The sequence below is a fragment of the Phyllopteryx taeniolatus genome, chromosome 9, assembly GCF_024500385.1.
Source record: "Phyllopteryx taeniolatus isolate TA_2022b chromosome 9, UOR_Ptae_1.2, whole genome shotgun sequence".
In the NCBI taxonomy this organism is placed as follows: Eukaryota; Metazoa; Chordata; class Actinopteri; order Syngnathiformes; family Syngnathidae; genus Phyllopteryx; species Phyllopteryx taeniolatus.
Window position 1 is genome coordinate 14,485,791 of NC_084510.1, and position 15,021 is coordinate 14,500,811.

Genomic DNA, 15,021 nt, shown 5'->3' on the forward strand with positions numbered 1-15,021 from the left:
TGTGCCTACATCCGGATGCAACTCGCAGCATGTTGCACATACAGTATCTTCTTCTCACACCAGCACGACGTTTATCGGCAAACCGGTGTTGAATACGTTATTGAACTCTTTTCCGGCAAAGGTGTCCCTCATATCATTGAAACATGCGACACTTGTAATATGCACAACAAAAACAATCGAACTAAGTAATGTGCAACCAGACACGTTACCTCATCTTTTTCCAATACATTGGAACTAAATACAGGTAGGCCATTCTTCACATTAACTGTATGTATTCAGCATAACGACCGGTACTGTATTTTGTACAGTGGTGCAGTCAAAGTACCTCCACATCAACTGGAGAGACAGGGGGTCCAAGATCACTTGGAGGTAACGAACTCAAATCTATTTATCAAATTATTATCAAACACACGCTAAGCCTACTCAGTAATATTAAAACATACTTTTGGAGAAAGTTAAGTATTTACACACACCAGTTACACTTCTGTTGAAGCAGACTCAGATTTGGTTTACTGGAGACTAAACTGGCCATAGGTGTGAATCGGAGTGTGAATGATTTTTGTCTAGATGTTGTATGTACAGTGCTGTGACAAAGGTATTTGCCCCCTTTTAAAATTTGTATTTTCTGCATAATTTCCCCGCTATTGATTTCCCCACGTTTAAGATCATCAAACAAATTTAAATATCAGACAAAGAAAAAGTAATTGCAACCCTTGTTAAATCATGAATAAACTGTGACAAATCACATTTTTTAGGGGAAAGCTGAGTTCATTTTCACTGACCACAACCAAGCCTGATTACCTCCAGACCTGTTCAATCAAGAAATCACTTAAATAGAACCTGTCGGACAAAATGAAGTTGGACAACAGCTCTCTAAAGGCTGCAGCAAGATGCGACGATCCAAAGAAATACAAGAACAAATGAGAACTAAAGTGATTGAGCTCAATCTTGTCTAAAGCTTTAAGACTTCAGTGAACCACGGTGAGAGATATTATCCAAAAATGGAGAAAACATGGAATAGTGGTGAATCTTCCCAGGTGTGGCTGGCCTACAAAAATTACCCCATGAGCACAGTGACACCTCATCCAGGAGGTCACAAAGGAACCCAGGACAACATCTAAAGAACTGCAGGCCTCCCTTGCCTCAGTTAAGGTCAGTGTTCATGACTAAACAAGAAGGGAGAGACTGGGCGAAAATGGCATCTATGGCAGAGTTCCAATGCGAGAACCACTGCTGACCAAAAAGAACATAAAGGCTCGTCTTGCTTTTGCAAAAGAAACAAAAAAACCATCTGAATGATTCCCAAAGACTTGTGGGAGAATATTCAAAGGCCTGATGAGACGAAAGTTGAACTTTTTAGGTGTGTGTCTCGTTACATTTGGCATAAATGTAACAGAATTTCAGAAAAAGATTATAGCAACAGTTGAACATGGTGGTGGTAGTGTGATGGTCTGGGGCTGCTTTTCTTCTTCAGGACCTGGACAACTTGCTGCGATTGATGTAACCATGAATCGTGAAGAAGAATGCTCAGCCATTAGTTTGTGACCTCAAGCTGAACCGCACTTGGGTTCTGCAGCAGGACAATGATCCAAAACAGACCTGCAAGTCAATAAAAACAAATACAATAATATTAAAAATAAAAAAGGTTTTACCTTCCCGCTTATCCTCACTAGGGTTGTGGGTGTGCTGGTGCCTACCCCAGCTGACTCTGGGCGAGAGGCGGGGTACACCCTGAACTGGTCGTCAGCCAATTACAGGGCACATATAGACAAACACCCATTCAGATTCACACCTACGGGCAATTTAGAGTTGTCAATCAACCTACCATGCATGTCTTTGGGATGTGGGATGTGTGCCTGGAGAAAACCCACGCAGGCACGGAGAGAACATGCAAACTCCACACAGGCGAGGCCGGATTTGAACCCGGGTCCTCAGAACTGTGAGGCAGATGTGCTAACCAGATGTTCACCGTGCCTCCCCCCTACAGTGTTGTTGAATTAAAACAATTCTAAAAGGAAGAGTGGACCAAAATATCTCCACAGAGATTTGAAAGACTCTTTGCCAGTTATAAAAAAACACGAGATGTTAGTTGCTGCTGCTGAGGGTGGCCTAACCAGTTATTAGGTTTAGGGAGTACTTTTTACACAAAGAGCCAGGTAGTTTTGGATTTTTTTTTCTTTTTCCCCTTATTAAATAAAATCACCATTTAAAAACTGCATTTTATGTTTACTTGAGTCATCTTCCGATATTTACATTTGTTTGATGATCTTAAACATGGAAGTGGCAAACTATGCCGAAACAATAAGATTTTGAGAAAGGGAGCAAATACCTTTTCCACAGCACTGTACAGTATAGAACATAGAGTTAAGGTAGAAAGGCACTATATAAGTGAAAGGTCATTTATCATTTACCCTGTGACAAGCTGTCGACAAGTCTAGGGTGTCCACCACCTCTCACCCAAACTGAGCTAGGATAGGCTGCAGCCCATACCCATACAATACCCCATACCCTGTATACAGGTAGACAAAGGGTGGTTGAATCTTAAAGCATGCTGAAGTTAACTTTCAACTAAAATCTTATTTTACTCCAAATTTCTTGTCTCCCCCATGGCTATAGGATGCAATAAGAAGACTGAGGCCACTCAACACAGTGTCTCTGTCCATTTCCAGCAGGACAGATAGGGGCGTCCATGCTCTCTCTAACTCGGCCCACTTTGATTTCCAGCGGAAGAATGACAAGCCGCCGTTTACCGAGGATATCCTGGTTCAGGCGCTCAATTTCCACCTCAAGGCTGAGCAAATTAGGTAAGTTAAATTCAACTTTTGGAGTAACTGATAGTGGTGGTTTACTCGCCTGACTTCCATGCGGGCAGCGTGGGTTCAATTCCCACTCAGTGACAGTGTGAATATGAGCGTGAATGGTTGTCCATTCATATAGTCAAGTGTCAAAATGGAAGAAATTCTCATAATTGACAAACCTTTGGGAAACAAACTGTTAGGAAGTAATAATATGTAGCAGTGTTTTCCAACTTTTATTGAAGCAAGGCAGCCATTTTACATGAGAAAAAATTCACGCCACACCACCCCACCAAAAGAAATCACTAAAAGTATGAATACTCAAATAAGCATCATCTTCTTTCACTTTACTCAGAAATATATCTACTCAGTGTGAAATCTGGGCCTTGTATGTGATAGATGAACAAAGATATATTTGTGATGATAGAAAATACACAAATGAAGTGAAATTGGATAATTTCCCGCTGCACCCCTGATGAGCTCTCATGGCACGCTAGTGTGCACACCCGGTTGTGAATCACTAATACGGAGTGTCAGACTGTGGGAGTGGGATGAAGTCAAGCTTCAAATGGATTGCGAAGCAGACAGACAGGTGAGAGTGTGAAGCAGAACGAGCCAATTTCCCAATGGAGGAGAGAAGCAGGAAGTAAGGAGGGAAGCGCCCAGCATCCCACTTGCATCTCACTAATCCTCCAACCTGCAGAGAGAAGGTTAGAAAGGATTATCTCTGCTATGCTTTTTGCTCTCTAGTATCCAATAACACACACATATGCACCCGCAATGCAGAATGGAAATAATCTTCTAGACCGGTGCAATAAGGGTAAACAACTCTTTTGTGTTGTCTGCCTAGACCAGGGTTTCCCAAACTTGGGCTTATGACCCAAAACAGGTCCTGAGTGAGTTTTTATTGGGTCCCCTACTGACACGGTCTGTAAAAATGCTGCAATGTTATGGTAATTCATGATGCACTTTAGTAATTTCGGGTCCCGAGGACGACCCGAATTTCTAATGGGTCTTGAGCTGAAAGAAAAAGTGAAACCCTAGTTTAGATATAACATTTACTAAAATATACCGTACCACAAATACACTCCCAGAATCGTAAATGGGCTCTCTCCTTTTCAATGTGGGCAGTAAATATAGAAAACAATCTTCATATTTTAAATAAAGTAAGGGCATGTGTGTGTTGTGGTGTTTGTTTGTGTGTGTGTGTGTGTGTGTGTGTGTCAGGCAAACGCTGTCACTTCACATTTCAGCAGGTGCCATTCGAAGATGTAAAGCTTTCCTGTGCCACGTGTGGCACCCAGTCCCCTCCCTCGTAACCTAGTTTCTCTGATCATGCACAGGACACATGCGCGCGCGCACACACACACACGCACACACACACACACACTGGCACGGAGTGCTACAGTATAATATAACTCTGTGAACAGAAATAGGCCTGCACATGCATGCATGATGCATAGAGTTGAGCAGCATGGTTCGCTACCATGTCACCCACTTACTTGAATTTACCAACCAACACCAGCCTGTCTGAGTGTTGTGGCATCACATTTTGTTGAATGCAAAAGTGTTAAACAGGTCTCTGAGCTGTAATGACAACAAAATAAATGACTTTAATTATATCTTAATTAGAGGTGCAACAACTAAGACCTTGTTTAACTTTCAATTGTCCAAATCCTCTGAATTTCAGCCTCTCAACAGTAAATATTCTCAGGTTTTTGTGGTCCTCCATGAAAACAGACGGATTATCTTTGTGTTAAATCAAAATAAGACATTTGCAAACATCTGCTTTTACGTTGAAAAACAAAAAACAATATTTTTTTGCTTATTTTCTGACATAATACAGACCAAACCAGAAACTGAATCTAAATCTATTTATATTTGTGCACTGTCAATTTAAAATAATGTCCTGTTTTTTAATAAAGTGATAGAAATTAAAGTTTTTGGGGGGGAAAAAATAATCGAAAGATTAATCGATTAGTAAAACAATCTTTCGTTGCAGCCCTAAACTTAATAGTAGGGCTGGCGAATATCAGTACAAGGTATCAGTATTGGGCCAATACCAGCCTTATTTCAAGGCATTAGGTACTCGTGGAGGCTGCTGATACCAGCCACTGATACTTAAGGCAAAAAACAGCTGACATCAAATCAGTATTCCTTGCCATCAGCTGGCGCTACACTGCGGTATTTTGACACATCAGCAAATCATGATGTGGGACAGAAAGAAGGAAAATTACCAGGATCTGTCATTGTGTTCATTAAAATTGTATGTATCAAAACTACTAGTGGTATCGGTACTCCGTATCGGTGAGTACTTGAGTGAATACTCGTATTGGTATCGAACATCTGTACTTAATACAAAGCATATCATATGACAGCAATATCTCGCTAATCTGAACCCTTCGTGCTTAGGGTCAATGTCATTATTGCTGCATCGTTGCGTTTCTGTTCCTCTTGCCTGGAAAAAAAAGTCTATTTTAGAACCAACATTCTTGTCTCGTAGCAGTCATAAAATTAAGCGCAACATTTATTAATAATAAATGAGAATACAAACTAAGATTCAGTATTTCTTCATATAGTAGTGGCTGGGGACTGTAGAGAGTAGTAAGTGTCCATTAGTGATGAGAAATTTATGAGAGCAAAGCCTTTATTTGCAGAAGTGCATTTAAAAAAAATTATATAATTTGCTTTGCAATGAACAGAAGATATAATATACAGGCTTTACACGATCAGCATTTTTGGGGCCGATCAGGGAGTTTAAAAAAACGATAACCGATCAGATCACAAGATGGAGCAATGTGTCTATTTAAATGACTTATTCATTTACTTAATTTCTCCAAAATTTATATTTACAATAAATATATCTTTGTTCAACGATTTATGCCAGTGAGGCATAGTGACAGACAGAACAAATAAATGCTCTTCTATTAGATGGCAGGAAGTAAATACAGTAATTAATGTATCCACTTTTTTTTTACATTTCTGTCTGTTGGTGTGCCGTGAGATTTATCAATTGTAAAATATGTGCCTTGGCTCCATAAAGGTTGGAAATCACTGCTCTAGTGTATTCGTGTATTCTAATCAGTCAGGTCAAACCAACATTACAACATGACAGAAATAATGGGTGCTAACGTACTGTAATTCAATTACTTTATTGTAATTACATTACTTCACACACACCGAAACTTTAGAACGTGATTTGACAGAACGCCGGTACAACCGTTAGTGCTAGCACTAGCTTGCTAGGCTACATAACGTTTTGTTGCCTGCTTGCGAGCGGCATGGTATTTAATGTACGTGAACATACCTCAAGCAATCCTTGAATTAAAGTCGTATCCCGAGCACCAGTGACCACCAACACAAGATTTTATTGCAGTAGTCTGACAGAGTGCAATCGTGAAAGACCAAATTTGTCTTGTAGTCTGATCCACGCATTACATGTTGTCTGTCTCAGAAGTGTTGTCTATCCCACACCGCCGACATTTAAAAAAATAAATAAATAAATAAATAAATTTAAAAAAAACTTTATTGGCAGTCGGATATTTACAGTACTACGTCAAAAGACACGCGACAAGGCTAAAAATAAACTATCTTTTGAATTCAAATATACCGTACACGATGGCGGCGCGGAGTAAATGTCTTTTGCAGAGCCGATCAATGACGTCATTGATTGGATCGGCGAATTATGACAGTAAACCCGATCTGCATAAAATGCTAATTATCGGCCGATACCGATCAGGCCGATAAGATCGGTGTAAAGTCTAATAATATACTGTATTCTGTATGTATTGTTTTAATTTATAGCCTTTGTTACTTAGTGAATGTTGAAATTGCTATTTTTTTCTGCATACAGCAGTACTTTTCTATGTTTTTTATAATAAATATCAGCTTTACAGATGCCATGTGTGCTGTGCAGGCATTGTGGTGTCAGTCATAGTAATTGCGCCTACCTAGGTGTTATTATTCTTCTTTTTGCTGAGGGAGGGAAAAGCAGAGCTCCATTCAAGATGTGGTGCTTATTTATTAATGTGAATTAATTTGAGTATGGCTTCTATAAGAGCAGAGGCCACTATTTCTGGAAAAATTGTATAGTATTTTACCATTGTTTGCACATCAAATGTCAAATCTTAAGTTTGTCCTTTTTGAGTTTAGGCTTTACTGAGTGAATACACGTCCTGCAAGATCAGCACTGAATGTTAGTTCTTTTGTTGTTGTTGTTTTATGATGACTTTGAATTTAACATGAATTACTAACTAATGTGGAACTAAAGAGACTATTGTTACAATGAATGATGCCTGGAATTACAGGGGGTAGGACTAGAAAAGTTTTTTTGTACTTTTTCTTTGCACTTTTGAACATGATTTATATTGAGTTAATTGTTTTGTTGTCCTTGAGGATTTATTTTTCTTTTATTGATTATGGAATCAATGATCGTTTGTTTTTCTTTCTTTTTTTCCACATGTTCAATAACCCACCCCCCAAATAATATGTGAACCTACATTACATTTCCATTTTTTGACAGTTTATAAAATAAAGATTTCAGAAGAAAAATAAATGCACATCCCTCATCCAACCAGCATTTCTTAATGTGGTTTCTAAATCTGGTGCTTCACCATTTTTCATAGTTTGAATGTGAAGCAGATGTCATGATTGGAAATGGCACTGACCTTAATTACATTCAAATACATCACACAGGCAGATTCCTTGTTACCCACGACTTGATCTGATCTCAACAGAGAGAGTGGTGTAAATGTCGCACACATGATGTATACAGCGTCCCTCTGCTGGATGCACATCAAAGCACATCTCATCCTGAACTGATGCTAAATATTTGAGCGTAAGCGCTTAGCTCCTCTGAGCTTTGTGCTCTCCAACAATGGCTCTGCCTTTGTATAAAAGCTGCATCATTGGCATTTTAGACAAAGACCCATGCACAGTTTTTGTGGCTTGCATTAGAAAACCATCTGTTCCAATGTGGGGGGGAAATGAAGGATGCTTTTGATCAGTTTCCGCATTAGCTTTGGTAGCAGTGGGACTTCAAGGAAGAAAAAGTCTCTCACCCCCACAGTGGTGGACTCTGGCCCAGACTGGAATATTTGAAGTACTGGATGGATGACCATGTAATTGAGGAAAATTGCCACCAGAAGATGCATCCTAATCATGTTGGCAATGACTTGTCACTACTATTACATGGCATTGGAAAAAGGATAGGACTAGTCTGACTAAAACATGTAACACCTTAGTCCGAGTAATGATGTTATAGTAGCATCTATGCAATGTAAACTTTTAATTAAAAAAAGTAATGAATAATGGATCAGATTAAGATAATCTGTGCATGCCAACTTTTGATTTGTAAACAGACAATAGAAAGCCAGTAGATCAGTTGCACTAAATGTACAATACAGTATGGTAATGCTGTACAAACCCTGCAGCCAGCTATAATTGAGGGGGGTGGGGGGTGATGCCCTAAAATACTATGTCATCTTTGACATAATAGGTCAGTTGGAAAAATGACAATACTAAAGTTCTGCAGACAATTTTGGTTGCTCATTTACATGAAAAGACTTGAGCATCATAATGCAAATATTTGATATGAGTCTCCAAATGGAAGTGTTTAAAACTGTTACTGTCTCCGTAGAAACAATTAAAATTGTCATCTTGGAAAATGGAGAACAAGTGTGAGCCCAGAACCCCCAAGTCCCTGTAAAGTGAAAATAAATGTCTTGTAAATTAGACACACCACAGAAGATTGTTAACAATCCTTCCAAATTTGAATGGTTAAAAAAAATCAAGTATATAAAATGAGGCTGAACTGGTTCCCAGCCAATCGCAGGGTACATATAAACAAACAACCATTCGCACTCACATTCAGACCTACGGGCAATTTAAAGACTTCAATTAACCTTCCATCCATCCATCCATTTTCTGAGCCGCTTCTCCTCACTAGGGTCGCGGGCATGCTGGAGCCTATCCCAGCTGTCATCGGGCAGGAGGTGGGGTACACCCTGAACTGGTTGCCAGCCAATCGCAGGGTACATATAAACAAACAACCATTCGCACTCACATTCACACCTACGGGCAATTTAAAGACTTCAATTAACCTTCCATCCATCCATTTTCTGAGCCGCTTCTCCTCACTAGGGTCGCGGGCATGCTGGAGCCTATCCCAGCTGTCATCGGGCAGGAGGCGGGGTACACCCTGAACTGGTTGCCAGCCAATCGCAGGGCACATACAAACCAACAACCATTCGCACCCACAGTCACACCTACGGGCAATTTAGAGTCTCCAGAAAACCCACGCAGGCACGGGGAAAAGATGCAAACTCCACACAGGCGGGGCCGGGGAATGAACCCCGGTCCTCAGAACTGTGAGGCAGACGCTATAACCAGTCGCCCACCGTGCCGCCCGTTTTAACCAATTAACCAAAATTCAGGAAATCTTAAATGGTGACAAACGGTTTAACGCTACATCTCCACAATTCAATACTACAGTGGTGCCTTGAGATACGAGTAACTCGACTTCAGAGTTTTTCAAGATTCCGGCCGATTATTTAGCTTTGTCTCGCGAGCGCAGACTTGAGATATGAGCGCTGTATGGTGGCAATGAACTCAACACACTTTAATAATAAGCAGCAGTTTTGCAATCGTGAACAAGTAATGAAAAGGCGAAACAAAAGCTGAACAGTTCATCTCTACTCTGATAGTCATCATTTGATGTCAAACTGAAATCTTTTCAGTCTATAGCAAAAGCAACGGCCTTGGCCTCACTGGCCGTTGCAATACATTTGGAGTGTAGTGTATATAGATGCACATATAAGAGGTAATCAAAATTAGTGATGCCCTAAGATTTTGTCGCAGAGTATTTTTTTTCTTTTGTATGTCATTTGCTTGGCACTGTTACCTTTGCTGTTTTAACCAGATTGCATGTACAGTATGCAAGTATAGGCCTGACAATTAAATGACAATTAAACATCCTAGTGACACTACAGCCAGACTAAATAGTGCATGTTAACTTTCTCAGGGCATTTAATCAATTGCAACTGGACTGTTCTGTTTGTCTGAGAAGACGTTTCGCCTCTCATCCGAGCAGGCTTCATCAGTTCATGCAAAAGGCTTAGTTAGGACGCACTAGCCAATGTTTGTGTGTAAGACTCAATTATTTATGCTCCACCTTGGAGGCATACCCCATAGCACTTTTGGAATGCAAAAAAGGGGGAGAGCCGTCAAGCTACGTGGCCGAGAAGCTATTGGCCGTCCACCAGAGTCGTTGGGCGGATACGCCCTCATTGATATTCCATTCAGTTCTCAAGTGGTCGTAGAGTTACCTAATGGTCAAGGAGGCCATGCTGTTTGTTGGAGGCCGAATTATTGAGTGTCTTTGAAATGGACGAAAGGACGGCATTGTAAGTACGAGATAGGTGATGTTGTAAGCCCCCTCCTCTGTTAAGTGATGGTTTTCCACCGTTGTGTATATGGCCTCTCTGACCCCTTTCAAACCATCTGTCTTCCCTGTCCAGAATATACACATTTTTGTCCAAAAAACAGTGCTGTTTCTCTTGGAGGTGCAGGTAGACAGCTGAGTCTTGACCTGAGGAGTTTGCCCGTCTGTGTTGCGCCATGCGTGTGCTCCGTGGTTGCTTGGTTTTCCCAAAGTATGTATCTGTACATTCCTCACTGCACTTGACCGAATACATCAGATTGCTTTTCTGTCCGTGTGATATCCGGTCTTTGGGGTGTACCAGCCTTTGTCTCAGGGTCTTACCAGGTTTGAAGTGTACCAGAACGTTGTGTTGGTTGAAAATCCTTCTGAGCTTCTCAGACAGACTTGATACATACGGAATGACAACATTGTTGCGTCTGTCACTCTTTTCTTTCTCATCCACCTTGCTCCTGTCCCTTCAGGAATTGGATGCACTTTTCACAAATGACCAGCTGGGGTAATCACAGGTTTGGAGGGCATCCCTCTTGTGTCTGCGCTCTTTCTCTTTGGCATGTGACTGGTTGGAACGTTATCAGCTCTGTGTTGTAGGATACGGATAACGCGCAGTTTGTTTTTCAGAGGATAGTATAAGTCAAAAGGTTAAGTATTGGTCAGTGTGTGTGGGTTTTCTGTAAACCCCAAAGCCCCTGTCGTCTCCAATGTGGACTTCAGTCCAAAAAAGGCAACTCATTGTCTTTGACATCCTCACGTGTGAACCTGATGTTATTTTCAACACTGAGTTAATGTGCTCGGTGAAGGTTTGCTTTTGATTTTAACCCAAGTGTCATCTACAACAATACCAATGACTCGGAGTTGTTTCCATAATGGAGTTCAGAGCGCTCCTTTCCACATCCCCCATGTACAGGATAGCTACGATGGGGGGACCGGGGACCCCATAGCACAACCATGTTTCCAATACATCCTGGGTTGGAATGCATGTGAACAAAGAGGTGACATCGAATGAAACCATAGTTTCATTTCCATCCAGCTTTAGGTCTCTGACCTTATCAACGAAGTCCATTGAGTTTTTGACATGGTGTGTAATACTAATACTCTTAATGCTTAGCAATGTTATAAGTAACAGGCATTGCCATTGCTGCTGACAATGGTTCTGAGAAGTGCTCCTTCATTGTGTATTTTTGGTCTCCTGTGGATATAGCCGGTAATAAAGTGCAGGGTTGATGGTTTTCTGACTTCTTTAACGTTTGTAGGTGCTCAGTGATTTATTTCTTTCACCCGCTGGTTGGGTCTCTTTTGAGTCTTCCATATGTGTTGGTATCATTGAGAAGTGTGAGTACCTTGTAATGGTAGTTTTGTGTTAGAATTACTGTACACCTCACCTTATCTGCTGGCAAGATTGTGATGTTTTCATCCTTGCTCAGCGAAGTCAACACTTTTCTTTCCTCGAGAAAGCCTGCTCGGATGAGTGGCGAAACGTCTTCTAAGTCAAACAGATCAGTCTAGTTGTGATCGATTCAATGCCCTGAGAATGAAATTACCTGGATGAATGAGTATATTCAGAGGCACAGTGCATGTTAACATGATTTGAAAATGTTTCTCCTCTTTTCCAGCATTACCCGTGCCTATCGCGTCCCTGATGATTTCCACGCCCGTTTTCGAGCGCTCTCTCGGACGTATGTCTACCGCATTGGCCTGGGTGTCTCCCATCCTTCTGAGCTTCCCCTCATAGAGCGCGACATGTGCTGGAATCTCCGCCACATGTGAGTCAACAGCGTGTGTGTGTGTGTGTGTGTGTGTGTGCATATACTTGTGTGATTTCCTTTCATATAGAAACTGTGGTGAAAGTCTGAACTCAACCTAACACACACACACACAAACCCCCCAATATGCTCCCAACAAGTCTTCCAGAAACAATGACATGTTAGACACATGAATAATCCACGTGCCGAGTCGGAACTGCAAATTAGGGCCAGTCTACTCAAGTCGAACGTTTTATCTGACGTCCCAAAAGCAAACAAAGATGTGGGAAACAATAGATGTCGAGGCAAGAAAGGAAGAGAAAACAATGCTTTTGGGAGAGATTTGCTGCTTACATGATGTTCTCTTGACTGGAATTGGAAGGAGGAGCGTGAAGAAACAAATTTCAGGGAGCACATACTGTAGGAGCATTTGTCTCATTTTTTTTTAGGGAGGGGGGGAAGTAGGCCAATATAAGCTGCGGGCTCATACGCATGCTGAGCAACACCCACACGCACCTCTCTCCCTCTCTCTCCCACTTAGTCTTCTCCTGCTTTCCTCCCTCCGTCCTTTTGCTAGCGTCTTTGCTTCGTTATCCCGTCTCACATTTTGAGCATCCGCCTCGTCCTTCCGCCCCTGAGCATCCCTGACTCCCTCTGTTTGATCTGCTTCTTCATCATCACTTCCCACCACCCGCTGCTAGGAATATCGTCTCCTCTCCTTTGCGTTTCCCAAAGCAAATGTAACATGATGACCTACGCCAAATGAGAAGTCACAAAGTCGAGAGGTATTGTTTAGTTCAGTGATTCACAACCACGGTGCCGTGAGGTGTCCCGTAGAAAATTATCCAATTTCATTCTGTCCGAAAATTATTTGACAAATATTTACTAAATATATATAATATAAATAATAATATATAAAATATTTATTATTTACAAATAATGTCTTTGTTCATCTATCTATGCTATCAACGTATTGTGAATGCAGAACAATCAAATGCTTTTTCTCAAGATGGTGGAAGTGACATTTAACCTGTGTATCCACGTTGCTACTCATACAATAGAATAGCTTTGTGTTCAACTGCAGGCCCATATTTCACAATTTGTGAGTAAATGAGATCATCATTTGTTAAGTAGGCTACAGAGACCTTTTGTGAGATTTTTGTTTAGTGGCATACCATGAGATTTAAAATATGTGCCTTCGCTCGATAAAGGATGCGAAACACTGGTTTAGTTGGTTAGGTAGTTATTGCACAAAAACTACATAACCGTTCTCCATGAAATTTTGTCCACAAGAAGAGCTTGTTCAAATTTGGTGCAAGTCTCGATAAGAGAAATTATTTTCTCAATTTCGTTGAGTAACGATGGATACGTTCCCCATCCCCCAGAATGCAAATGGTAGACGTTTTTTCCCCCCCACCCGTAAACCTGAAAGTAGCTTGTAGCTAACATATGGGCATATTGGGTTTTTTTCATTTTTGTTAGAGAAATATCTATTTGCCATTTGAGTTGCCAATCATCATCAAAAAACGGTATGGTCCCTTTGTCATCGTGGACCAGGGAGTAGCCTGCTAACATATGGACAGACAAAATTGACAAATACAGTTCTCCACATTTTTTATTTTTTTTTTTGCAGATGTTTGGGTGCTGATATAACTTTTTCTTCAAACCCTATAATAAAAAAATCTACTATGCCTTTTTCTTATCTCTTTCTTCCCTAAAGAGGGACGTAGCCTGCTAACAGACAGCAAATACAAATATAGCGCGCCTCAATTTCTGTTTTCACTTCAGTTAAGTTTCATCTTGGCAGAGGTCTGCACTGTCCTATATGGTATTATAATTGGTATTTGTTTACAAACCAGACAATAATTACCATTGCCACCAACAATGACTTATTTTTCATGTTCATTTAAGTTTTTTTTTTACTTTTGAGTTTGTATTTGACAAACATTTTTTGCTGTGCAGTTCATTAAAATGCATTTACTGATTAGATGTTCATCAAAGGTGGTGTCTAAATTGTGTATGAACATTCTTAACAAAGAAAAAATTGCTTAAACATATAAACTGCTACACTTATGGATGTTCATCACACTCAAAATATTTACCTACTTATGGGCAACTTTTAGTACGGTGATGAGAAACACAATTGAAGTTGGCTAATACTGGTTTGCATTGTAACAAAATACAGATCTATTTATTTTCATTTAAATGTGAATACAAAAATGCAGTTTTGATGTTGAAATACACCTGTTCAATAGACCTACATTGATTTGCTCAGTCATCATGTCATCGTTAAAAAAATGTGACAGTTCCTTTTATCCATATACAGTGGGGGGGGGGGGGGGGGGGGGGGAGAGTATTTAGTCAGCCACCAATTGTGCAAGTTCTCCCACTTAAAAAGATAAGAAAGGCCTGTAATTTCCATCATAGGTATACCTCACCTATGAGACAAAATGAGGGAAAAAAATCACATTGAATCAAGAAAATCACATTGTCTGATTTTTAAATAATTTACTAGCAAATTATGGTGGAAAATAAGTATTTGGTCACCTCAAAACAAGCAAGATTTCTGTTTCTCACAGACCTGTAACTTCTTCTCCTCTGTCCTCCACTCGTTACCTGTATTAATGGCACCTGCTTGAACTCGTTATCAGTATAAAAGACTCCTGTCCAAAACCTCAAACAGTCACACTCCAAACTCCACTATGGCCAAAGAGCTGTCAAAGGACTGGAAAGACTGAATCTGCAATAGGTAAGCAGCTTGGTGTGAAGAACTCAACTGTGGGAGCAATTATTAGAAAATGGAAGACCCCTGATAATCTCCCTCGATCTGGGGCTCCACGCAAGATCTCACCGCATAGGGTCAAAATTATCACAAGAATGGTGAGCAAAAATCCCAAAACCACACGGGGGGACCTAGTGAATGACCTGCAGAGAGCTGGGACCAAAGTAACAAAGGCTACCATCAGTAACACACTACGCCGCCAGGGACTCAAATCCTGCAGTGGCCGACGTGTGCCCCTGCTTATTCCAGTACATGTCCAGGCCC

At 40.7% G+C, this 15,021-nt stretch overlaps 1 protein-coding gene and 1 long non-coding RNA gene across 7 annotated transcripts in view; one reads left to right on the plus strand and one right to left on the minus strand.

Moving 5' to 3' along the window:
- The window catches only part of pusl1 (pseudouridine synthase like 1), a 24,033-nt gene continuing 9,012 nt past the window's right edge, over positions 1–15,021 (plus strand). For 5 of the 6 annotated variants that reach the window (XM_061784763.1, XM_061784760.1, XM_061784765.1 and 2 more), the window contains exons 1-4: positions 1–244; positions 309–369; positions 2,617–2,804; positions 11,847–11,996. In XM_061784763.1, coding sequence (XP_061640747.1) covers positions 189–244; positions 309–369; positions 2,617–2,804; positions 11,847–11,996 — 455 coding nt within the window. In that variant the 5' untranslated portion in view covers positions 1–188. The remainder of the gene's footprint in view (positions 245–308; positions 370–2,616; positions 2,805–11,846; positions 11,997–15,021) is intronic. The other variant, XM_061784762.1, reaches the window with a different exon arrangement.
- The window catches only part of LOC133483466 (uncharacterized), a 19,619-nt gene continuing 7,579 nt past the window's right edge, over positions 2,982–15,021 (minus strand). The window contains exons 2-3 of the long non-coding RNA XR_009790120.1: positions 11,616–11,758; positions 2,982–3,492 (exon numbers count right to left, since the gene is read on the minus strand). This is a non-coding gene — a long non-coding RNA (uncharacterized LOC133483466). The remainder of the gene's footprint in view (positions 3,493–11,615; positions 11,759–15,021) is intronic.